At 37.0% G+C, this 26,037-nt stretch overlaps 1 protein-coding gene and 1 long non-coding RNA gene across 2 annotated transcripts; one reads left to right on the forward strand and one right to left on the reverse strand.

The window, feature by feature from the left end:
• The first annotated feature begins 1,616 nt into the window (after positions 1 to 1,616).
• Positions 1,617 to 25,653, forward strand: LOC310715875 (complement C3-like). Its single transcript, XM_083522571.1, has 41 exons — positions 1,617 to 1,850; positions 3,225 to 3,420; positions 3,928 to 4,096; positions 4,926 to 5,002; positions 5,202 to 5,290; positions 5,395 to 5,477; positions 5,570 to 5,657; positions 6,187 to 6,289; positions 7,776 to 7,896; positions 8,073 to 8,188; positions 8,321 to 8,479; positions 9,797 to 9,994; positions 10,149 to 10,337; positions 10,469 to 10,627; positions 10,807 to 10,936; positions 11,336 to 11,407; positions 12,104 to 12,295; positions 13,938 to 14,052; positions 14,145 to 14,236; positions 14,364 to 14,503; positions 14,743 to 14,949; positions 15,170 to 15,233; positions 15,386 to 15,472; positions 17,203 to 17,406; positions 18,352 to 18,427; positions 18,524 to 18,683; positions 18,780 to 18,875; positions 18,986 to 19,136; positions 19,214 to 19,377; positions 19,606 to 19,764; positions 20,003 to 20,062; positions 20,155 to 20,245; positions 20,349 to 20,397; positions 20,881 to 20,971; positions 21,077 to 21,166; positions 21,255 to 21,360; positions 23,608 to 23,703; positions 23,891 to 23,971; positions 24,396 to 24,479; positions 25,117 to 25,252; positions 25,363 to 25,653. Exons 1-41 carry the CDS (start codon positions 1,780 to 1,782, stop codon positions 25,502 to 25,504), a joined length of 4,953 nt encoding a protein of 1,650 aa, XP_083378697.1. The 5' UTR covers positions 1,617 to 1,779; the 3' UTR covers positions 25,505 to 25,653.
• LOC310715935 lies at positions 4,004 to 4,988 on the reverse strand. Its single transcript, XR_014530453.1, has 2 exons — positions 4,871 to 4,988; positions 4,004 to 4,727 (listed from the first exon to the last, which is right to left on the reverse strand). It is a non-coding gene; the product is annotated as an uncharacterized lncRNA (long non-coding RNA).
• Positions 25,654 to 26,037: the final 384 nt, after the last annotated feature.

The following is a 26,037-nucleotide window of genomic DNA, read 5'->3' on the forward strand; positions in this document are numbered from 1 at the left end:
GTTGCTGTCTAAAATAACTTCCAGGTCTTTTACTGTGGAACTAGTAGTTACAGTACCTGCTTCTAAACGCAAGTTGAAATGCTGGAGCTTCTGTGTACTGGTTTTTGGTCTAATCAGAATGTAATAATAGAAAGTTATGAGTCATTCAATCTTTTAATTCTTTAATACACTCAGTTAACCTGGCCAGGTGAGATGTTTTGTCTGGTTTTAATGAGATATATAGTTGGGTATCATCAGCATAACAATGGAGGCTAATCCCATGCCTTCTAATAATATTTCCCAAGGGAACATGTATATTGTGAAAAGCAGGGGTCCTAGAACTGAACCTTGTGGCACCCCATAATTTACTTGCATTAACCTGGAAAGGTCTCCATTTAAAACTACAAAATGGTAACGATCAGACAGGTTGGATTTTAACCAGCCTAATGCCTGTCCCTGAATGCCGATTTAATTCTGTGAGTGATCTAGAAGAAGATCATGATCTATAGTGTGAAATGCAGCACTAAAATGTAGTAAAACTAACAGAGAGATGGAGCCGTGGTCTGAAGCTAAAAACAGGTCATTTGTGATTTTAACTAGAGCAGTTTCTGTGCTATGATGGTGCATGAAACCTGACTGAATCTCTTCAGAGGTATTGTTTTCTTGTAAGAAGGAGCAGAACTGGGCAGAGGGACCAATTGAGCTTCTTCGGATCTTTGTGCGATTTTAGAAGCCTCCACTTCACCTGGAATCCATATCAGATCTTGTATCAGCCAATGGGAAGACTGTGAACACTTGATTTGCCACAAGATGGTTTTCCGCACAGCTTCCATTTGAATAACAACCATGACACGCATAATCAGGGGAACTGGATTTTTGATGGTCTCTTCTTCTGGGGCCATTGCGTACCACCTACATGAACACTGTTGCAGACCCCCTGCAGTTACACCCCTTTATGGCAATGGTGTTTCCTAATTCCAGTGTCCTCATTCAGCAGGATAGTGCCCTCTGCACATCCGTATTACAACACGTTATTTATTTTAATTCTTTATTTTAATTCTTGAAATAATGAATAAACTCATGTCTCAAAATCTAAGCAGGAAAATTCTCCTGAATCTTCAAATAAAAACATAAAATCTCTGATATTTACTTTTCATTGATATGAGACACACACTTTAATAAATGCAGACTGCAGCAGCATGCATATAAACTTGTTTATTAAAATCAGTGTATAAAAAAGATCTTCTGCATGGTGAAAATGTTCATCTTCAGCAAAGACTGAAATCAATTTAAGATATAAAAGAGAGAGTTTTCACCTGCTGACCCTGATAAAATCAATAACAGACTCCCAGTGGAAATTTTTCAAATGAGCAAAGGTTACATTTACACATGTTTTGGTCTTTGGAGTTTTAAGGGGGAGGGGGTGGATTTCTATCACAGTCTGATAAAGTGTGTGTGTGTGTGTGTGTGTGTGTGTGTGTGTGTGTGTGTGTGTGTGTGTGTGTGTGTGTGTTTAAACTATTGCACAATATAATACAGAGCAGGAGCAGTGAGGAGTAAACTTCGGGATCGCAGCTTATCTTTAAAGTTTGTTTTTTCCATTCTGTTGAAACACCCCCTCCTCCCCATGTCAGGGTTTCATAATCAAAGTGATTACATGAAGTGGAAGAGGAGTTCTGCAGTGTGTGTGTGTGTGTTTGTGTGTGTGTGTGTGTGTGTGTGTGTGTGTGTGTGTCTATAAAAGCTGGGGTACTGCTCACTAATACACTTCCTCAGACAGAACCAGGACCAGCAGGCAGGATGCGTGTGGACCTGGTGTGGCTGACGGCTGCACTTCTCTCCTTCCCTCTCATCACACTATGTGAGCCTCTGTGAGTACACACACACACACACACACACACACACACACACACACACACACACACACACACACACATATTATTCTTTATTGTGTATTTGCCTTTTTTTCACATTTAGTGTGTGTGCTAATATAATTATTCTTCAAACAGTGATCATGCAGCATCACGTGTCCTCGCTCGTGCTCCCTGTGAAACATCTGCATGGCTTTCACACATTTAGGGATATTTATATTTATATATAACAAAGCACTTATATGTGTGTGCATATAAGTGCCTGGTTTTATTGGTTGTAATTGAATTTAAATGCATAACTTTACAATGCACTGGAAGACAAATGTATATATTTTTTGTCTTTAAAAAAAAAATTGTAACAGATGTAGATAATAAAATAGATTTTATTTTTTTTATAAAAAAAAAAAAAAACTAAAATGTATACAGTTAAACTGCTGTTTAGATTGCATGAGACAAAAGCCAATGACCTGCTGTGATGGAAAGGCCAGTGTAAATAAGCCCCGCCTACCCTGATGGCTTTCGTCAGAAGGTTGCAAAATCTAACCCTTCGCACAAGTTTAGATTTTATTGGTGTATAGTTCCATCGCTGCAAGGTTCTCTGGTTCTCTTCTGACTGTTATTCACTTACTATATACCTATACAGAACACCGACCTCAGCCAGGCACAAAAAAGTTTCTTCGCCAGGCAATCTACCTCATGAACACCTAAACGCTCGTGTGCGATAAAAAAAATATGTTCAACAACTTTTGATTTATTTATTTCTGTATTTTTCTGTGGAATAATACTTTTGAATTTGTCTTTAAAAAATTTGCCTTTTTTATTTTATTTTTCTTTATTTATCATTTGTAAAAAAATAAAAATAAAAAATGTAATTAATTCATTCATAAAAAAAAGCAACTGAAAGCTTTTGTCACCAAAACAAATAAGTACAAACATACCTGAATGATATAAAATTACACTTACATTTGTCTCTTTTATACAACTGAGCAGTTGTAGACCTGAGACCCAACAGTGGCAGGTTGGTCCTTGGAAAGATTCAGGGATCTGAAATTCAAACAACTTTCTGATTAGCATTCCAGGTTCTTACCCACTGAGCCACCACTTGCCACATTTCCACATCATGCAGTAAAACGGTGTAACACTCAATAAACCATGAACACTGATTGACCTGAACACAACTAGTTGTGTTCCTCCCAGCGCCTTCCTCCCAACCAATCACAATCTATTGACACTGACCATGGTGTACAGTAACGCAAACTGAAAGGTTGATGTGAAGGATGAAATCGCATCAAATGACTATCCATGTTTAAACTCCAGTTTTTAAAAAATGTTATATTAAAAGTGTCCAAACTTTATCTTTTTTTCTCTGCACAGGAACGTGTTGTTGGCCCCCAACCTGCTGCGCGTGGGTACCGACGAGAAGGTGTTTGTGGAGGCTCAGGATTATAGTGGAGATAATCTCCAAGTGAGGATCAGCATCAAGAACTATCCACAGAAAACGACGGAATTCATATCGGCAACCACCACCCTCACTGCTGCCAAAAACTTCCAGTCTGAGGTTAAAATAAAGGTGGGTTCTCAGGACCAGTAATATCCCATCAATAATTAATGCACATATTGTCCAAGCTTCCGATAAATAAACAAAAAAATTAACAGACAAACAAACAAAACATTTCTCTGGAGTGTTAACACAGGCCTCCTAAAATCACTTCTACGGTCACCTTTTTATTTCTTTAATCATAAACAATCTAATGAACAATATTAGGCCCATTGGTTGAATTTTGATAATAAAATAGTATAAACAGTAAAAACATATATGTGAAATATGATAATGAGAATAAATAACTCCTTTTACTATATTTGTTTAATAAATAAATGATCACTGTTAAAAAGATATATGAAATAAAACAAAGCCAAAGATTCCAAATTATTTATTTTATTTTTTATAAAATAAAAAATAACTTTTGTCCTGAAATGTGGGTTTTATAAGAAAGCATAAAAATATTTTAGAAATAAAATACAAATTTCTAATGGTGTGAAGCAGATTATTGATTCCTTTCATTTTTCTGCGATTTAGATTCCTGACAATAAGGGTTTCTTTAGCGATGACCCTCTGGAGAAGCAGTACGTGTACCTTCAGGCTCAGTTTCCTACCAGCTTGCTGGAGAAAGTGGTGTTGGTGTCCTTTCTATCTGGCTACATATTTGTTCAAACTGACAAGAGCATCTACACACCTGGAACAACAGGTAAAATTAACTGGATTTAGGAATGTAAATGAACATGTTAGGTTACTTTAGGGAACAGTCTTAGCTGCTGTCAGATGTCAAATTTGTCTTGAACACTATGAAATTAAACTGACACGTGACCAAAAGTGTGTTTCAATTATAACGAATTAAAGAGAAACAACAAAAAAGTATAGCTTTATATATTTAAATTCTATATTTATATACACAGTATATTCCTCGATTCACCCAGTTCTCAGTGCAGAAACAATATCCAGAGAGTGAAAGAGAGAGTTTTTTTTAACATTTTATTCTCGAGTTTGCCAAATGCATCTTCTGCCTCGAGCCGGTAAATCACCGTTTTCACCATATAAGTTACACCACTTGCTGCAAAACTGGAGCTCAGGAAGGTCAAATGTGTTCAATTGCTGTCTCACTCTGGATGGAACTGGATCTGGATGTTACATGGTGTTTATAAGCAGAACATTCATATAGATTCAACTGACAAACGCAAACTACCTGCGTGTTTAACGCTCTGAACTGGTGCCTGAACCTTCAGCCAATCACAATCCACTATTCACATCTGAACTTCCAGCCAATCACAATCCACTATTCACATCTGAACTTCCAGCCAATCACAATCCACTATTCACATCTGAACTTCCAGCCAATCACAAAACACTATTCACACTTGAACTTTCAACCAGTCACAATCCACTATTCACACTTGAACTTCCAACCAGTCACAATCCACTATTTACTTGAACTTCCAGCTAATCGCAATTCAATTTCTTACACTCATCAGAGTATAAATGTGTATATGAAGCAAATTAAAGGGGTCTTTGTGTCTCAGTTTATTTCAGGGTCTTCTCATTGAGTCCTGACCTGATCCCTGCTGACCAGCCCGGAGGAGTGGATGTGGACATCATAGTAAGTGCTCAAACGAAAACACTTTTATAACATATTTAAGGCATTTAACTGTGAGCCAGAATGCTGTATCTTAGGATTTTCTCTTCCGCTACTCCATCTATTACATACTGTATTTACTGAAGAATTTTGGTGTTTGGTGACTGATGCTAAAATGTCACTTCTTGAATCACCATTCTTTTCTTTTCTCCTCCCCACCAAGAATCCTCATGGAATCCCAATCAGTAGGGAAACCTTGCACCCAAAGCAAGGGTTCGTAAAAGGAGAATACAAAATCCCCGAAGTCGTGAAGTCAGTCCACAGCATCAATACTTACAAAATATTCTCACTTTAAGAGAAATGATCTATCAGTTTTAATGTGAATCACGCTTTCTTTCCCTCTTTTTTTTCTACAGATTTGGGATATGGTCTATAGCAGCACAGTATAAAAACACCCCACAGAAGAATTTCACTGCTGAATTTGAAGTTAAAGAATACGGTACGATTATTATTTTTGGAAACTCCCTACTGTTGATGTTTCCACACACACACCTGTTAAACACACGTTAAAAAGTTCCTTTTTTTTTGCAGTGCTTCCAAGCTTTGAGGTAGCATTAAAACCATCCAAGGCTTTTTTCTATGTGGATGATGAGCAGTTTGGGGTAGAAATCACTGCTAAGTAAGTAGAACATGTCAAAGACAATCTAAAAACAATGTAATGAATGGAAATAGTTTTAAAAGTAGATGCAGTGAGTGAAGTCACACTCCAAGAAGTTTGAATTGTGCTTGTGGAGATTTATGTGAGATTTAATTCAGCCACAAGGGTGTCAGTAAAGTCAGGTATTAATGTAGGTGAAGTTAGGAGGTCTTGGATGCAGTCATCATCTCAAAGGTGTGTAATAAGGTTTAGATCTCTTTAGCAGGAGAACCATGTAAAGCAGATCTTTATAAAGCTGGCTTTGTGCACGGAGGCATTGTCAGGCTGGAACAGGTTTGGGTCTCCTAGTTCAACTAAACAAAAATTTTATTCTGTCATATCCAGAGCCATCATATACACTTGTGTTCCTCCAAGTGTTTGCTAACAGTTTAAAGAAAAAGCAGATATGGCAGTAAAAGTCCATAAAGTACTTTATAATAAACTACTTTTGTCCATATATATATATATATTCTTCTATGTGCATGATCAAACTTTTGTGATTTATATAAAGGTACCTGTTTGGAAAAAATGTGGACGGTGTTGCATTTGTGGTGTTTGGAGTGAGGAAGGATGACAAAAAGATCCCCCTACCTGGTTCCTTAAGCAGAGAAACGGTATGATACACACAATTTTTCACCTCAAAATCATTGATTCAGCGACACACTTCTGTTAATCATGTGTACATTTTAAACACAAAATGGTCTACTTCACTTACACTCCAAACTGTGTTTTGTATCTAGTAGGGGTGTAACTGTACATGTATTCATACCGTCATTGTTCGGAACAGGGCTTTCGGTTCGTACACTCACATGTACCGAATGCATGTAATAATTTTTACGTGCGGAACATAGTTAGAATCTGAGTTTTCTCAGGAACTTATTAAGTGCCGGATCTCAAGTTGGTTTAGTCTCCGCCTCGCACTTCAAGCGAATTTATTTTCTCCTTCTGAACATAAAAACATACACAACAATGCCAGGAGTATAAAATAAAAAAATAAAAAAAAAACAGTTAGCGCAGTGTCACTGTGGCTAATCATTCCGTACCGGAAATAAGAATTGTTTTGCGCATGCATGAACACACTGAAGAATCGATATCGCTAGCCGCTAATCAGGAAGTTAGTAGCTAACGCTATCACTACAGAGGCAAGATTTATTATTTTTTGTCACAGATATAGTTATATAAAGGATACAACTTGAAAAAGAAATGAAAAGTAAAAAAAAAAATTAGCTTCAATCCATTGCGCTAGAAAAAGGGAACAACTGACAAAAAAACCCTGAAAAAACTGTCTGCTTAAATAAATATATATGTATAAAACACACACACACACACTTACATACATGCCTCTGTTACCCAAATAGGGTCTAACAAATGTAAACAAATTAAATTTTTCCTTTTATTTAATTCATTTAATTTGTGACAATTTCATTGATTTCTCAATTGAATTCATATAATAAAAAGTGTAGTGCATTTTATTTATTCTATGTTCTTTTTTATAAAATATTATTGTATATAGTATAAACAAAGCAGGCATTTCATTTAAAACTGTTTTAAAAATGTAAACTTTTGATGTTAATAATAATGAATTATTAGTAGTTTTTTATTCATTAATAAGCATGCCTGTGGTATAAAAAACATTTAACTTTGTCCGTCCGAGGGTTTTGGAGTTCTTTGTGACTTTAAACGTCCTTCACTCATACTGCCGAATCATCAAAAGTAATGCACTTTACCCAAAAACCTTGACAAACCTCATTAAGTGGGTAAACAAGACAAACCTCCGACCGCAGTAAAGTATGAATAAATGAGAACAGCCTCATAGACCGATAGTTTCGGCCGTGTAGTGTTGTTTTTTTTATCATGTATAAATTAAATACCATCGCAACAGCTGCAATCTTTGACCTTCTAGAATGTTTCAATTAAATTAAAAGCCAATCCCTTCTGTAAAACCTGCTACATACAACCTTTAGCATTATTTCACAATATGGCAGGAGCTGAATGTTTTTATGTCTGTTAAGAACACATGATCTGTTCCATTCGGAATAATAATAAAGTCTTCCTATTCGGGATATAATGCTTACCTGTGGTATTGGATGTTGTATGTAGATCACTAATGGAGTGGGACGTGCAGTACTCACTAAAGCCAAGATTCAGCAGTCCATCCAAAATATTAATGACCTAGAGGGAGGATCTTTGTTCATATCAGTCAGTGTTTTAACTCAGACTGGTAAGTGCCAATAAGTGTGTGTGTGTGTGTGTGTGTGTGTGTGTGTGTGTGTGTGTGTGTGTGTGTGTGTGTGTGTGTGTGTGTGTGTTTTGTACTAATTCTACATTTCTACATTTGCACATTAAATTATTCCATGTGTTTCCTTTCATATCATTTAATCATGAACAATATTCCAGGTAGTGAAATGGTTGAAGCAGAAAAGGGGGGCATTCAAATTGTGAAATCACCCTACAACATCGAGTTCAAGAAAACACCCAAATACTTCCACCCTGGAATGTCTTTCGATGTTGCGGTAAGGAGATTTGGAGCGTGTGATAAAAATTCATTGCTTGTCTGAAATTTTCTAAATGTCAGTGGATCAGTACCTGAGTGAGTGATGCGATATTTAAAATGTCATCTGTATGTCTGACCCGGATTTAAAAAGGTTTATGTGACCAATCCGGACCAGTCTCCTGCTAACGAAGTGGATGTGGTGATCAAGGTCGATCAGGATCAACGTGAAGTGAAGGGTCGGACTAAAAGTAATGGCATGACCAAGGTCATAGTGAACACCCAGGGAGGATGGAACACTGTAGACATCACTGTAAGTCATGTCAGAGATGGTTTATGTAACTGTGTGAAGAATGAATTGTACAGCAATAGGATTGATATGGAAACAATATTTAAATAATGCCATTTTCTTTACATGACTAAAATCAATACATTAGAGCTTACTGTAGTGTTGGCAGTGATGGGTCATTGGGAACAGCATGGCCTTCTCTGCTGGCCTAAACTCTGTAAAAATCACTGACTTACATTTCAATATATTTTTTTCCCATGGATATGTATTCAATTATTATCAATAAGTCTTTTCTCTTCATTTAATAAAATCTCTCTATATTTCATATAGTTTCTGTTTAGGTTAGAGTTTCTATCCAATCAGATTCCAGCCACCACGGGTTTTCGGGGGGTGAAAGGATTCTGCCGTGAGGCATCTGTAGCAAACTGCGCAATCTCAAATATATTCATGTGTATTTAATAGCTGTTTATTTTCATTCCACAATGACTAATAGATGAGAAGGAATTCATTTGCTTGCCTATAGACTTTCAAGGACATTTACAAGGTGGACTTTTCAAGAAAAGCGAGACGTCATTAGGAAAAGTCGACCAAGACAGTTCAAAACAAAAGCATTTATACTATGTTTTTTTTTCTTTCCTGTTGAATGTGCACAAAAACATACAATTTGCCTTCATTTCAAAACTGTAATGCACAAAAAGAATGCAGAAAAATGCAGGGAAACCCCAAAATCATTTGATGAGGTTAATATCGATGGAGCCAACAGCAAGGAAGAAAAGAGGAGGAGGTTTGTGAATGTGGTGAAGGAAGACATGCAGGTAGTTGGTGTGAAAGAGGCAGATGTAGAGGACAGAGTAGTATGGAGATGGATAATCTGCTGTGGCGACCCCTAATGGGAGCAGCCAAATGAAGGAGAAGAAGAATATTGATGAAAAGCGATGATGTATGTGGTGGTGCAGCTGTGGCTACATTAAAAGGAAAATTGTTGTATTGAGTTTATTGGGTTTCTTGCTTTTCTAGTGCGTTTCTCTACAAAATGTATTGTTTCTATTGACGTGGCTTCATAACGTTGGCATTAAAAGGTGGAAACAGTTTGATTCCTCTCAAGGTTTCTCACCACTGTCAACTTTGCCTCATTCCTTAGGCATAAATGTTGAAATATTGAAACAATCTTTTCTGTTTTCTGTCAAAATGCTTGTGTGAATATCATTTTTAAAAGCACACTACAAATTGAATTAAGTTGAATTGACTTGTTTAGCCAGTGGTTTGGGAGCAGATGTGCATTTTTGAAAGCAGTGAAGCACACTGGACATTTCAACTAAAATGGTTGTGCTGTGTAACCAGGCAAAGACCGATGTCCCAGGCATATTAGCTGAAAGACAAGCTCAGAACAAGATGATAGCTGAGGCTTACACTACCAAAGGAGGCTCCGGGAATTACCTACATATAAGTGCTGATTCTGCAGAACTGCAAATCAACGACGAGACAAAATTCCAGCTGAACTTCAAAAGCAGTGTTCAAGATCAAGACCTCACTTATCTGGTTGGTATCTCTCACACATTAAATATGATTTTGTGATGCAGTTTTAAGGGCTTCTGTTTACAACTACTATTAATATAATACTAATAATAATAATAATAATGATAATGATGATGATTATTATCACAAAATGTAAAATAATTTTGGTGTTTGTCAGATTCTTAGTAAAGGACAGATTGTGAAAGCAGAGAGATATAACAGAAAAGGGCAGTCACTGATAAGTCTGTCAGAAAGGATCACTAAGGACTTGGTTCCCTCATTTCGACTGGTGGCTTATTACCACGTTGGAGCTGAAATCGTATCAGACTCCATCTGGGTTGACGTAAAGGACACGTGCATGGGAACGGTAGGCAGTCTTTCTTTCCACTTAACAAGGTGGCTAGCGTGCCATTATTTTCCACCATTTGCTACAAGCCCAGTCATTTTCCCAGACAATTAAAATTAAATTAATATATTTCTTATCCTATGTAAACATAGCTGAAACTGAGTGTAAAGGACAACCCCGATGGCAAGATATACGAGCCTGGTGATGAATTTAATCTGGTAGTTACTGGAGATCCGAGTGCTAAGGTTGGTCTGGTCGCTGTGGATAAGGGTGTCTTTGTCCTCAACAAGAACAGACTCACGCAGTCCAAGGTGAGCGATACCCTAAGCTGTTAGAGTTTAAAATTCTCTGGTCTTCTAAATCATGTATGTTGTAGGTTTATATTTGGTTCACTCAGTCATTTGGTTGCTATTGGGACCTGCTCCAATGTTGCTAGAGAATAGATATTGTACATAATTATAGCACCATTCCTTTCTTTTTCCACTAACAGATCTGGAACCTTATAGAGAATTATGACACGGGCTGTACAGCAGGAAGTGGGAAAGACAGCATGGGGGTTTTCTACGATGCAGGACTTTTGGTTCAGTCTGATAAAGCAGGAGGCACCAAGGAAAGAACAGGTGAAGCAGATATTTTATTAATAGAATTAATGAGTATTTAATCAGCAAGTGGATACAATGAAAGATTGCTTCATGTCCCTTTATACCAAGTCGCAAAGTGATCCATTTTGCTTGCTTATTTGCTCAGTTTACTGCTACAGTTACTGTTGCAGAACGAGTTTTCACACTTTATAATTGTCGTCAAGGTTATTAACATCAATGAAAACTAAAACCATCAGTAAAAAAAACCACAGCAGCTAATGACATTCACCTGCAATGCAAAAGAAACCTAAACAAAATTTTATAGAATTGAGTTTATATTTTCTATATTATATTTTCTCCTGTTATTTATATATACACCTAGTAAATCTCTTTAAAATATGTATGCTAAATAAAACAATCCTTTCTTTTTTTTAATAGATAATCAATGTCCCAAGCCACCAAAGAGAAAACGGAGAGCAGAGACTCTTGTAGAAATCACCCAAACATTGGGTAAGAAGAAGAACTACTTTCTTTCACCAATATATTGTATGTGATTGTATGATTGTTAATCAAATGAATAAGAAAAGAACAGTATTTTGCAATGTACTTCAATGTTAACAGCACCTTAGTGCACAATTCGGAGGTGAATAAAAGGTGCAAGGCCTCACACTTATCCGTCGACTATCACTTTTTACTTCCTAGCATTGCTAAGTTAAAACTATAACTGATATTTGCAGAGTAAATCTGACTGAGTGGATCAAAATAAGACTTAGATTTTACTGACTTACTTTATATATGGCTTGTTACATCTATAATTCTGCTGCTCAGAATCACACCCAGATAGAAAGGAGTTCCATATGATAACTTCAATTTACACAAGGTTTAGTTACTAGTTATTTAGAAGATATAATAAAGCTGTTGGAGTTAAATTCCTAGTGCTGTTTGTTCTCATTTGAACGTTCTCCAGTTCATCAAATGCATCAGCCAGTTTATCAAAATGACTGAATTCACCATATAAATTACACCACACAAAAATCCTTCCAGAACTCAGAAAGGTTAGGACCTTAGGATCTGGAGCTAGATTTCACTATGATAACGGGTATTTATAAGCAGTGCATTTACTTAGAACACTACTGCAAACTACCAGTGTGTTCAATGCATTGAAACTTCTAACTGTGGATCTTCATTGCTGCCCTCTTTCTCAAGTTGGTAAATATAAAGATGATCTGAAGAAATGCTGTACAGATGGAATTAAGCCGAACAGGCTGGGTTACTCATGCGAACGGAGATCTGCGTTTATTGTGGAAGGTCCAGAGTGCATCAAAGCTTTCCTAGACTGCTGTAAAGAGATCCAATCCCGCAAGGATAAGCAAAGTCATTTGTTGCATCTGGCTCGCAGTAAGTATCCTTTTATTGTTATCATCATCGTCATCACTAATATTATTAAAACCTACATTTAAAATGTTGCACAACTCTATGATCCATCACTGCAGTGTTGGTTTTTGAAGTCAGTTAATTCATTAAATTGTTATTATTCTGGAGTGTTTTAGTCGTCCAGACACCGTTTTTTTTCAGACTTGGGCCCTCAGGTAGCACTGCATTTAAACCATAAAACAATTTGCCATGTCATCCACAAATCTCTATCATGCAAAAAAGAGGGCATGCATGAACATGATCGAGAAACAATGTGATCCTCTCTGGTCCAAAGCTCATTTAAAATGACCTGAGGCAAAGTGGAAAAGATGAATTTTTGATTCATCTGTGGTCAGATGAATCAAAATGTTTATTTCCTTTTGGAAACCATGGAGTCCTCCAGACTAAAGAGGAGAGGGATAATCCAACTTGTTATCAGCGCTCAGTTCAAAAAGTGACAGCTTTGATTGTATAGGAGTGCATTAGTACCTGTGGAATAGGCCGCATGCACATTCGGTAAAGTTCCATCAAGGCTGAACAGCATACACCAGTGTTAGAGCAACAAATGCTTCCATCCAGAAAATGAGAAAGACAGGAAGACAATGCTAACTGCACACTGCATCTTTTACAAAAGCATGACTTTGTAGTAAATGTCTGGCCTGCCTGCAGTCTAGACCTTTCACTATTTAAAAACAATTGGGGCATCATGAAAAGAAAAACACAACAATATAACAAACAAACACCCAGAACTGTTAAGCAAGTAGACTCCTGTAGACACAACGTTCCCCTCCCCAAAAGTCAGCAACTGATCTCCTCAGTTCCCAGATGGCCCTGTCCCATCTTTTTTGAGAGGTGTTGCAGCCATCGAATTCGAAATGACCTTTTTTCCTTAAAATGGTACAAATTCTCAGTATACAGACACACTATATTTTTAAATAAAATATGGATTTCTGAGATTTGCAAATAATTGCATTTTGTTTCTATTTACATTTTACACAAGGTCCCAACTTTTTTTGGAAATTGGGGTTGTAACATAAGTAGCGAGTCCAGTGCTTTAATATGGTTTAAAACAAGCCAATAGTGTATCCATGGTCTTTGTTTATGCCTGTATCATAATGTTATTTGGGCAACTAAATGGAAAATGTAATTAAAGTCTTCTGTAAAGTCCAAAAATCCTTCACAAGTAGTGCCCTCCGTATGCTGCATTAAGTCCCAACAATAATAGTTGCAAGTTATAATTAAATGTGTCATACATTTTTTTTTATAATAAAACAATTATACTTATTATATATATATATATATATATATATATATATATATATATATATATATATATATATATATATAAATATAATATAATAAAAAAAATTAATTATAATAATATAGTAATTCATATATATATATATATATATATTTTTTTTTATCATTATTATTATTATTATAGTTTGTTATTTTTAAGTTTATCTAAGCTGACTGGAAAGTAAAGGGAAACAGATCTACACTAGCAAAAAAGCAAATGTTTACAATATTTTAAGCTATTGAATCTGACTTGCTTTATTTCTTGATAAGCCAATGTTTGAGACTTTGATCTCTCTAAAGCATGATTTTCAAATCCACATGTGTCCAGGTGACAACGATGATGATGATTTCATAAGCTCTGATGAAATTGTCACCCGGACGCAGTTCCCCGAGAGCTGGCTTTGGGAGGATATAAACCTGCCAGCCTGCTCAGGAAACCAATGGTAAATGAAACATTCCAAGATTTATTTAGTCTAGCATTCTGGAGCTTAATGGAAGCACGGATCTGACTCTGCTGTTTGGATTTTTATTGTAGTACCACAACAAGCGTCACTATGGGAACAAACTATCTAAAAGACTCTATTACAACATGGCAACTTTTAGCCATCAGTCTGTCTAAGACACACGGTCAGTGCTGCATCTTCTCACTTTGAAAATGTCTTGATGTGATACGATGTCTAAAAATCTGAACTCGACACATGTAATAACTTGCATATTACTGAATATTCACACACTTATTTATCCCTCTCTCTAGGTATCTGTGTGGCTGATCCCTTTGAAATAATAGTAGCAAAGGATTTCTTTGTGGATCTTAAGTTACCTTACTCAGCAGTACACAATGAACAAGTTGAAATCAAAGCGATTCTGTATAACTTCTCCAATAAGCTACAGAAGGTAAATTTACCAATCAGCTCCATTTAAGTATTTATAGTGTACAGCAACACTGTGATGTTTTGTGGTTTCTATAGTTTCCTCGTATCTCACAACATGTCCGGAAGAATGACTGACTATGCTAAATGTCCCGTGTGTCCTTTGATGGATTAGCATCATTTCCTCTGTCTATTTGTGCTTCATGCCTGGTCCTTCTTGAACAGGTTCTGAGGATGTACTGTCTGACTTCTTGTGCCCAACAGGTGCGTGTGGAATTCTTCGAGACAGAGAATATTTGCAGTGCAGCCAGCAAAAAGAAGAAATACCGTACCATAGTTAATGTAGACCCCAAATCCAGCAGATCTGTCCCATTTGTGATTATTCCTATGAAAATTGGGGAACACCATATAGAGGTGCAGGCTGCAAGTTCATCATATCATGATGGAGTAAGGAGAACCCTGAAGGTGGTGGTGAGTATCAACCATGTTTATATCAGTAATTATTCCAGACAACCCTAACAAGCTGTATTTTTAAAGAATTTGTAGCCAGAGAAGACTGAGAATACAATATGATAAAACTTCATATACATTGAATGCAACAAGACAATGTGCAGTCGAATGCCATGCTTAGATCCAACATAAGGTCCCTACACATGTCTTAAACTGTTGCTTTGTTTTTTTTCCTGCTCAGTCCGAGGGCGTATTAACTGAACTGTTAGAAGTAAATACGGAACTAAATCCCTCTCAAGCACCTGGTGAGATTTTTTTATATTTACTATCTAAATAACAGCAAATACCTCATGTCTGATTTCTTCACTTATTTTATTTAATTAATCTGCATGTTTTCATTTCTCTCCATCTCTCTTCCATGTTTGTTTGTTTGTTTGTTTGTTTGTTGTGGTAAAAGGTGGAGTTCAAGTCCTGCAGTTGAGGAGTGAGGTTCCAAATGGACAGGTTCCCAACACTGATGCACATACTTACATCACTGTGGCCGGTAAGAAGAAAATCAAACACATCAATATAAACTAATATATGTTTTTATTTTTTATTCTTTTTATTGTTATCCCTAACAGAAAATCAAATAATGTGTGATAAGAGAACATTCTAATCAAGCTTGCATTAATGGGCCAGATCCTGCAGGACCAACATTAAAGATCTAAGAAGTTGTTACCTCAGTGTCTGAGCTATTTTTATTTGTAATGGCCTGCAGAAAAGGTTTAAACAAACAATGATGAATAATCATAAAATCATAATCATCGATTAATGTATACAATCGAGCATTTGATTGTTATGGGTCTTGTTTTAAGGACCCAGAAGTGGCAAATTGGTAATGCTGGAATTTCACTTGTTACACTGACTGTTTATTTGCTTTTGTTTTCTGAACAAATTGAACAAAGTGATGCTGATTCAGGGCATCAACAAATATGCAAAAGTTGCCTTATGAATTAAAGTCACATTGTGTCATGTCATATTGACATATTATCTAAATCTAATCTGCCCATTGCCATATTGCCTGAAATCTACTAGCCGCCAATTAACACTTAAAAAAAATAAATAAATTCAAGGACAGACAAACAAATGTTGTAGTTAAAACTTTGACAAAATGTTATTTTAGTTTTTTTGAGGGTAAAAAAATAAATATTTTATAGTAGATACTGTTGACAGGGATTGTAATTTTTATACATTATACTTTATACTAAAGTTCATTTCCTTTACTGTGCAGTAACACTTAAATTGCTAAGTACCACAGCATCTGTCATCATGTTATGTTAGCTACAAAGTTTTCACACAATCCGGATATGGAATTGGGTAGCAAAACAATGTCTAACTAGGGGCTTTGATTCTGCATTTGACCAGATAATTCCAATTTAAATGGGGCAGTCCTTCATTTTCTGCTTCTTGTACAATTGCCAAAGGTATTTTTCAGTAGTTGGAGATTTTTTTTCGTTCATCCCAGAGCAGATCAACAGGATTTATGTGCAGTGACTGGACAGGGCATTTCATTGCAGATAACACTCCAGTCGAGAGTTTATTGTCTGATAAATGCTTGCAGAGCTTAGACGTACACTTCGGCTCATTGTCTCGTTGTATGTTGAAGTTCCAGTTAGCCACAATCCAGAGGGAATTGCATGCTGTTGAAGTATGGAATGGTAGCCATGTTGGATCATGTTAGGTTTGTCTCATCCCACCCATCCTACTCGTTCTTGTTTAGTTTCTCCAATACGGACCCAGGAATATCAGTCACACAGACATCAGGACGTGTATGATAGATTTCCAAAGTTTAATAATTGAGAGAATGCTTACATAGACCTTTATGATGACAGTCGCAGCATGACAATATGCCAGGAAATGTAAGAAGAAGAAATCGCACAAACTTGGTAAATTACTCCTGGTACCTAAAGAAGTGATTTGGAATATTACCATTAACAGTTCAGTATTCCTTTCTCCATTCAAACTACATGCATAGTTTAACAGAAACTTGACATAGCTGCATTAATTTAATTCTAAACTGTTAGTTCCTAATGTGACAGATTGATTAGCACTGTTCAATTACCTAGTTTTTTGCATATAAACAAAATTTACATTTATGTGTCTTTTCAAAAATGATAAAAGACTAGGTGTTTGACCTAGTCTTTTTGACAAGACCGGTAGGTACAGACTAAATAACGGTTTCCTGCTTGTCCATCTTAATAACCATCTTACTATTCATATGTTTATCTGTAGGTCAGGAGGTGAGTCAGACGATCGAGCAGGCCATCAGTGGAGACTTTATGGGGCGCCTGATTGTACAGCCATGTGGCTGTGGAGAACAAACCATGATCTATATGACTCTGCCCCTTATTGCCACACACTACTTAGATACCACCAAGCAGTGGGAACAAGTTGGCTTGGGTCGGCGTAATGAGGCTATCCAACACATCACAACAGGTGAAAAAACTCTCTTCAAAATACTCTTAACCAAATGTCTATGGTATAGTCAGGTCTAAACACAAATCTTAATTTTTTTTGTAAGACAGTACAAGGCTATTTTACATTGACAGTAGATAAAGTTACAATCAATCAGCACAACTAACTGGAAAAATATTAAATGAGTATTACAAAATACTAATGCTTTCCACCCCAGTCTTGTTCTGCTTTGCAAAATCTTCACAAACTTTCAATAAAGGGTCCACAAATTGAAAAATTGAATGCAAGTATAGATTCCAGCATTATATAACAATATTAATTCCTCCATACTTTAGGATGTCACTGAGCATCAATCTTGAAACTGAGAGGCCTACGGAAGTGATGATGCATTTAATTTTAGAGCTTTTGGTTAGCTTTTAATAAAATGAGTTTAATGTTTTTATTAGTTTCTAATTACCAGTGTTTGGTCTTCAGAGCCAGCTAGGCCTTTTCTGTCGAACTAAACTCTAACATTGTGAATGAAGATCAGCCAAAATTTTTACCCATTTATACTTTTGAGGTTTTTTTTTTTCTTTCCTGTCGAATTTGCACAAAAACAGACAATTTGCTTTTATGTCAAATCCTTAGGAAAATCGTAACGCAGGAAAAAATCCACAGAAAACCCAGAGTTGTTTTATGAGATTTATACTGATGCTTCTGCTGGAGATGATGTATGCGGGCAGTGCAGCTGTGGCTACAATGAAAGCAACTTTATGTTTTAGTAACGCATTCATTCTCAGTGCATGAGATACCTGTCTGTGATGCAGATAATGATTTAGGTAGTGAAGGCCATGGGATGAAATGCACAGTCTGCTACTGCTAATCACAATGTGGCTTTATGCTTGTACCAGGATTTATGTCCTGAAACAAAGTTATTTGCACTGGAAATAATCAAGAAAATGATACATTTTTCTCTTCCTCTCTTAGGATACACACGAGAACTTACATACCGTAAACCTGATGGTTCTTATGCAGCATGGCTAAACAGACCTAGCAGCACATGGTAAAAGAGAGCGATATCATTTTGTTTAATGGCTAAATGTTGAACAACATTTGATTGCTGGTCATTTCTTGACTGCTTGTTTTCTCTGTGGTAAAGGTTGACAGCATATGTGGCCAAAGTCTTTGCTATGGCCAGTGACCTCATAAGCATACAAGAAGATGTCCTGTGCAGCGCCATCAAGTGGTTGATTCTGAATGTACAGATGCCAGATGGCACGTTTATAGAAAAAGCTCCAGTGGTCCATTCAGAAATGGTTGTAAGTTGGGCTGAAATTTGTTTTCCGTATGAAATGTACAAGAAACCACAAAACCACTGTTTCTGTGAAAGCTGTGTGATTCTTCTGTGATTTCAGGGTGATGTGCGAGGTAAGGATTCTGATGCATCTCTGACAGCATTTGTCTTGATTGCTCTGCAAGAAGGAAACCATCTCTGTGCCAAAACAGTCGGAGTAAGTCAACTTTTGTCTATGTATGTTATATTTTTATATAAGTTACAGCTCGAAATGTACAAACATGTGGACCAGCTTTTGTATAATTTTTGCTTTCTCTTTTTATTTAGAGTCTTCAAGATGCTTCCAATAAGGCCCTAGGTTATTTGGAAAGAAGGCTCCCCTCCTTGAGCAATCCATATGCAATTGCGATGACTTCCTATGCCTTGGCAAATGCTGGAAAGTTGAGCAAAGATCGCCTGCTGCAGGCTTCCTCTGAAGGTCAGAAACTCGTAAATTCCTGCGAATTAAATTCCTAAAGAAGCACATTTTAATTTCTTTCTATTTCTTGTTAACAGATGGTACTTACTGGCAGGTTGCTGGAGGACATCACTTCTCCCTGGAGGCAACAGCATATGCCTTGCTGGCTCTGGTAAAAGCGAAAGAATTTGATATAGCAGGAAAATCTGTTAGATGGCTCAACAGGCAGAGCAGCCCCTATGGAGGTCACGGCACCACTCAAGTGCGTTGACAAGCCGTTTTTATGCTGAACATTATCAGTTGTATGTTTTTAATCTAAATGGATTGTGAAGCAATACTTTGTGTTCTGTCTGCAACTTTAACAATCCTGGGGTCATGCATGTTATTTTTACTGTGGAATTTCAAGTCGAAATTTCAAGTAACAATTTCGTCATTCAATCGAATTGATCTGAGGTTGTACCGAATCATCTCTGCTATTCGTGTCATCTAGTCAACCATCATGGTGTTCCAAGCAGTGGCTGAGTACTATAAGCAAGTAAAGGGTCAACAGAACACAAATTTGGATGTAGAAGTGAAAGCAAGTGGACGAAGTCGCCCTGTCAAGTGGATTTTTAACAGCAGAAGTTTACATCTTACACGCTCAGACAAGGTTTTTTCTTTTTTCAGAATTTCTGTTTATTATGCTTTTGTTTATTTGAGCAGATATTAGAAATAATTATATATATATAATAATTTTTGTTTCTTTATTGTAAAAATTCCCCAGCTTGCTTGCTACTACTAATGTTTTTTTTTCTTGGATAAACTAGGGTTTATCCTAGATTTTTGTTGTCCTTTATCAAGGTGAAATGTAGACCTAACAGAACTTTTGTGTGCCTGAAATTTTACAGGTTCAGCTCAAGCAAGAATTTAATGTTACTGCTAAAGGAAACGGTGCTGGAGTTCTCAAAGTGAGTGCTCATGGATACTACAAAATCCTTTATTTCATTACAAATGGTACTACTAATAATAATGCTAATAATAATTATTCTTCTTTTTATAGGTAATGACAATTTATTATGCTAGACCCATAGAAAAGAAGAGTGACTGCAAAAAATACACCGTTTCTGTTGAAATGAAGAAAGAAGCAAAGAGTAAGATGTACCTCTTTTTTTTTAATCCCAGTGTTTAACTTCATTTCTATATTTTATGAAATATCCCTATGAAAATTTGTCTGCTCTGATATTTCTCTCTTAGCATCGTACAAAGATGCAGAAGAAAGTTACGAGCTCACCATCGACCTCCTGTAAGTACACGTCAAAATAAAGTGCATCAAATATGTAATATATTTAAATTATTTATTACATAAACTAAAAATAGACTAATAGTAATAATTACTGAAAAATAAAAACCAAAATGGAAATGATTTCAAAACCTTTTTCTTCTTCTTTCTGCTGCTCCCGTTAGCCGTCGCCACAGCGAATCATCCAGCTAGTCCCCATATACCAAATGTCCCTCCTCGGCACATGTCCAAACTATCTCAATCGTGCCTACTTTATCTTCACAACATCTTACATGCGCTGTTTGTCTAATAAACTCAGTTCAAATCCTGTCCATCCTCATCAATCCCAACGAAAATCTCAGCATCAAAATGATTTAAAAATTATTTCAATTATATAAATCAAACTGAAGCAAAACTGAAAGTTTTGAACCACTGTTCAGAAGCAATTTTTGTAAAACTGTAATAAGCCTGATATGCATGAATGCACTGTTTATCACATCGTTTCAGTTATAAAGACCCGAACAGAGATGCCACTATGACTATTTTGGACATCGGCTTGCTGACCGGGTTCGTGGTGGATAAAAGTGATCTGACAGACGTAAGCAAAATCGAGTAGACACCTACAAACAGTTCTGTACAATGAGCTTTAATTATATTTGATAGAAGACCATGTCTGATTACTGTTTTATACTCATCATCTCAGCTGAGCAGTGGGAATGATAAATACATCCAGAAGTGGGAGATGGACAAGGAACTTTCTGAACGTGGCTCCCTCATCATTTATTTAGATAAGGTATGATTAATATGTTTTATTTTTCATGGTTGAAGTGTGGAAATGCATTGAAGTCTCTTTGTTGACGCTGATTTTTCTCTCTTCTCAGGTATCACACATTGTTCCGGACAGAATTGCTTTCAGAATGCACAAGATGAACAAAGTAGATATGCTTCAACCTGCAGCTGTCAGTGTGTACGAGTACTACTCTCCAGGTAAAGAGTGTGTACACATTGGGGCAGCAAGATGTTGAAAAATCCATACACGATATGTAAAAGTCCCTGAAAATATAGTTTAACATCCCAAGAATGCAAAGACTCGCAAGTAAACTGGTGAAACACTTCCTCTCTATTAACAACTTTAAAAGATAAAAAAAAAAAAGAGCTGCTATCAACATATATCACCTGATCTATGTTGTGAATATATTAAGAAATGTGTTAATTTGGGGCAGGCAGCCCATAATTAATCCAGAATATTGAGTTAACAGGTACAGTTAGGAAAATAAGTATTTGAACACCCTGCTATTTTGCAAGTTCTCCCACTTAGAAATCATGGAGGGGTCTGAAATTGTCATCGTAGGTGCATGTCCACTGTGAGAGACATAATCTAAAAAAAAAATCCAGAAATCACAATATATGATTTTTAAACTATTTATTTGAATGATACAGCTGCAAATAAGTATTTGAACACCTGAGGAAGTCAATGTTAATATTTGGTACAGTAGCCTTTTTTTTTGCATTTACAGAGGTCAAACGTTTCCTGTAGTTTTTCATCAGGTTTGCACACACTGCAGGAGGGATTTTGGCCCACTCCTCCACACAGATCTTCTGTAGATCAGTCAGGTTTCTGGCCTGTCGCTGAGAAACACGGAGTTTGAGCTCCCTCCAAAGATTCTCTATTGGGTTTAGGTCTGGAGACTGGCTAGGCCACGCCAGAACCTTGATATGCTTCTTACAGAGCCACTCCTTGGTTATCCTGGCTGTGTGCTTCGGGTCATTGTCATGTTGAAAGACCCAGCCTCGACCCATCTTCAATGCTCTAACTGAGGGAAGAAGGTTGTTCCCCAAAATCTCGCAATACATGACCCCGGTCATCCTCTCCTTAATACAGTGCAGTCGCCCTGTCCCATGTGCAGAAAAACACCCCCAAATCATGATGCTACCACCCCCATGCTTCACAGTAGGGATGGTGTTCTTGGGATGGTACTCATCATTCTTCTTCCTCCAAACACGTTTAGTGGAATTATGACCCAAAAGTTTCAATTTGGTCTCATCTGACCACATGACTTTCTCCCATGACTCCTCTGGATCATCCAAATGGTCATTGGCAAACTTAAGATGTGCCTGGACATGTGTTGGTTTAAGCAGGGGAACCTTCCGTGCCATGCATGATTTCAATCCATGACGTCTTAGTGTATTAACAACAGTAACCTTGGAAACGGTGGTCCCAGCTCTTTTCAGGTCATTGACCAGCTTCTCCCGTGTAGTTCTGGGCTGATTTCTCACCTTCCTTAGGATCATTGAGACCCCACGAGGTGAGATCTTGCATGGAGCCCCAGTCCGAGGGAGATTGACAGTCATGTTTAGCTTCTTCCATTTTCTAATGATTGCTCCAACAGTGGACCTTTTTTCACCAAGCTGCTTGGCAATTTCCCCGTAGCCCTTTCCAGCCTTGTGGAGGTGTACAATTTTGTCTCTAGTGTCTTTGGACAGCTCTTTGGTCTTGGCCATGTTAGTAGTTGGATTCCTACTGATTGTATGGGGTGGACAGGTGTCTTTATGCAGCTAACGACCTCAAACAGGTGCATCTAATTTAGGATAATAAATGTAGTGGAGGGGGACATTTTAAAGGCAGACTAACAGGTCTTTGAGGGTCAGAATTCTAGCTGATAGACAGGTGTTCAAATACTTATTTGCAGCTGTATCATACAAATAAATAGTTTAAAAATCATATATTGTGATTTCTGGATTTTTTTTTTTTAGATTATGTCTCTCACAGTGGACATGCACCTACGATGACAATTTCAGACCCCTCCATGATTTCTAAGTGGGAGAACTTGCAAAATAGCAGGGTGTTCAAATACTTATTTTCCTTACTGTAACAGGTTACAGTCAAACCAGTTGGTCATGCCCACTGCTGCCAAACTGTATAAGTGCAAGCAGAAGCAATAATTTGCGGCTTTACTTGTGTATACAGATTTTTTTTTCCTCAAAGTTCTCCATATCAATTGCCTACCGTGGTGTAATTTACCTCACAAGTGCCTCAAAATCACGTTTAAATTTTAGATACCGCCTTTTCCCGATGCACACCACAAACAGTTGCATGCCCAGTCTATTTTTTTTCTGCTCTCTGACGATGCACTAAAACATGTAATTTTCATACCTTTATAAAACCCTTGTGACAGGCGTGTCACAAGGGTGGCGTAAAATCGCCATTCATATGAGCCTTTGTGTTGTTTGTAGGCGAACGCTGTGTGAAATACTACCATCCTGTAAAGAAAGAAGGAGCCCTGAGCAGATTGTGCAGTAGTCAGGAGGGTCTTTGCGAATGTGCTGAAGGTACACACATTTACACCTGAATAGAAACTAATATGAACTAAACATAAAAATGTGGAATTATATATAAAATCACTCAAATTCAAAAATAACTCGCAATATTTCTTTTTGCATTTGATCAAAATTTATAGTAAGCGATTTTCTTTTTCATTTGCCATTCATTCAAAAATTTCTATATTCCCTCATACAGAAAACTGCAGCCTCCAAAGGAAACTGAATATTAAAGACAAAGAGCGGGAGCTGAAAGCCTGTGAAGCCGGCATTGATTATGGTAAGAAACGCCAACTCTGCACACGCTGCACACCACACACATTCCACCCTCACCCTATTCGTGCAATGATAGAATAGCCTTTATTTGTCACATATACATTACAGCACAGTGAAATTTGTTCTTCGCATATCCCAGCTTGCTCAGAAGCTGGGGTCAGAGCGCAGAGTCAGGCCATGATACAGTGCCCCTTGAGCACAGAGGGTTAAGGGCCTTGCTCAAGGGCCCAAGAGTTGCAGCTTTGCGATACCGGGGCTTGAACCCCTGACCTTCCGATCAGTAACCCAGCACCTTAACCACTGAGCTACCACCCCCCCGTTCCAGATATAATCAACTGAATCTCTGTTATATATGTGTAGCAGATGAGAAGCATCAAAATCAAAGTAAAAAAATATCAATAGTATTGTATTTGTGGGTGTGTTTGCAGTTTACAAAGTCACAGTAAAGGCAATGGACCTGAACCCGAGCACAGATTTCTATGACATGGAGATTGAAGAGGTCCTGAAAGAAGGTAGGTCTTACTGTTCATCTGCATGACAGTAAAATAAACCAGTAGACATGATGTCATTGTTTGTATGTAACTAAATAAATAATAAAAAAATGAACAGAGGTTTTTATTGCAAGCAAATTATATAATACAAGTTCACTATATATTTACTTTTAAAAATGATTCATTTACGTACCCTAACGTTTAATTTCCCCACAGTTTTTGTTTGTGCTCAGTAACAGAGTTACAGAGTCGGCTAAAATAGATGGTTTTCTTATCCTCTGTTGTTGAAAGTTACTGAGGTGGTCTTTAAAATTGCATTATGCTATTGCCATATAAGCATAATAGAATTATGGGGCTATCAGACCTTATCAATGCAGATCTCTCCACAAAAGAGCCTAAACGTGTGCTCTTTGTGTAATTTAACTCTTTAACTCTTAGGCCTTCTGGGGTACAAACAGTGATTCAGCATGTAGCATTACATCCACTATTGCATGTTGAGGAAAAAAGCTATTAAATATGTGTAAATAAAAACGTGGCTCCTTTGCATAAACTGACAGCAACTGATGGTTAGAGTGAAGAAAAAAAGAAAAACAGTCAGGCTAGGGAAATTCCAGCATGTTAAAATGACAAATTCACATGTCTGTGGTTTGTTCTACAGGTTCTGATCATGATGTAGCTAAAAAACGGAGGACCTTCATGGGTCATGCTAATTGCAGAGGTGCTTTCAATTTTGTGGTGGATAAGAGCTATCTCATCATGGGCCAAAGTTCTAAACTACCAAAGGAAGACAACAAGTAGGTTAACTTGTCAGCAAAACACAAATATCAGTGGTTTTTAGATGCTGATAATCATCTGTGATGTGTGTGATTGGGAACTTATTTGTGTTGCTTGTTGTTGCTGTCAGGCTGCTGTATATCCTGGATGAGCAAACATGGATCGAATACTGGCCCACGAATGAAGAAGGGCAAACTAAGGAATATGAAGAGAATTACCAGGGCATTGCTGCACTGAATCAAGCCCTTTCTGACTTTGGATGCACTACATAAAAAAAAACGGAAAAATCGCAATATTATTTTCTATATGATGTAACATTGAATTTGATCTTTTCACGACCCAGCCTAGCATGAATCCTAAAATGTACACACTTTCTTTGACTTCTAAAAGGAGAACATTAAATTAATCTGCTTTCCTGTGATACTGCTGCATGTCTGCTGAATTAGATATACTAAATATCGTACCTTTTTCATAATTAATACTTCTCGATACTTTTATTTGGTAATAGAAATAATAGTCCTTTTAGAATATGTAATTTGTATTTACTATGATGATTCAGGTTCTTATGCTATCTTGCAACCTTGCTAACTTATTCTGCACCACCATCCACCAAAAAAAGGGCAGGTATGCATGTATGAAGGATGCTTCCAGCTCATTGTCATTGTGTTAAAACAGAAACCTGATCGATAATTGATAACATCTTTTCAGTAAGAATCATCAAAATATTTCACTACAATGAATAATATTGAAAAAGGATGTAGCATTTGTCACTCAGAAGTATGTTCATTAAATTAATCTTTGTCAT

This window comes from Silurus aristotelis (assembly GCF_946808225.1).
Source record: "Silurus aristotelis genome assembly, chromosome: 20".
NCBI lineage: Eukaryota > Metazoa > Chordata > Actinopteri > Siluriformes > Siluridae > Silurus > Silurus aristotelis.

Bases quoted from the DNA above. Each gene is read 5' to 3' on its own strand.
- LOC310715875 (XM_083522571.1), top strand. From the start codon at position 1,780: ATGCGTGTGGACCTGGTGTGGCTGACGGCTGCACTTCTCTCCTTCCCT. The intron at 5,478-5,569 runs GTACGATTATTA...TTTTTTTTGCAG, and splicing joins ATTTGAAGTTAAAGAATACG to TGCTTCCAAGCTTTGAGGTA. The intron at 19,378-19,605 runs GTGCGTTGACAA...CGTGTCATCTAG, and splicing joins GAGGTCACGGCACCACTCAA to TCAACCATCATGGTGTTCCA.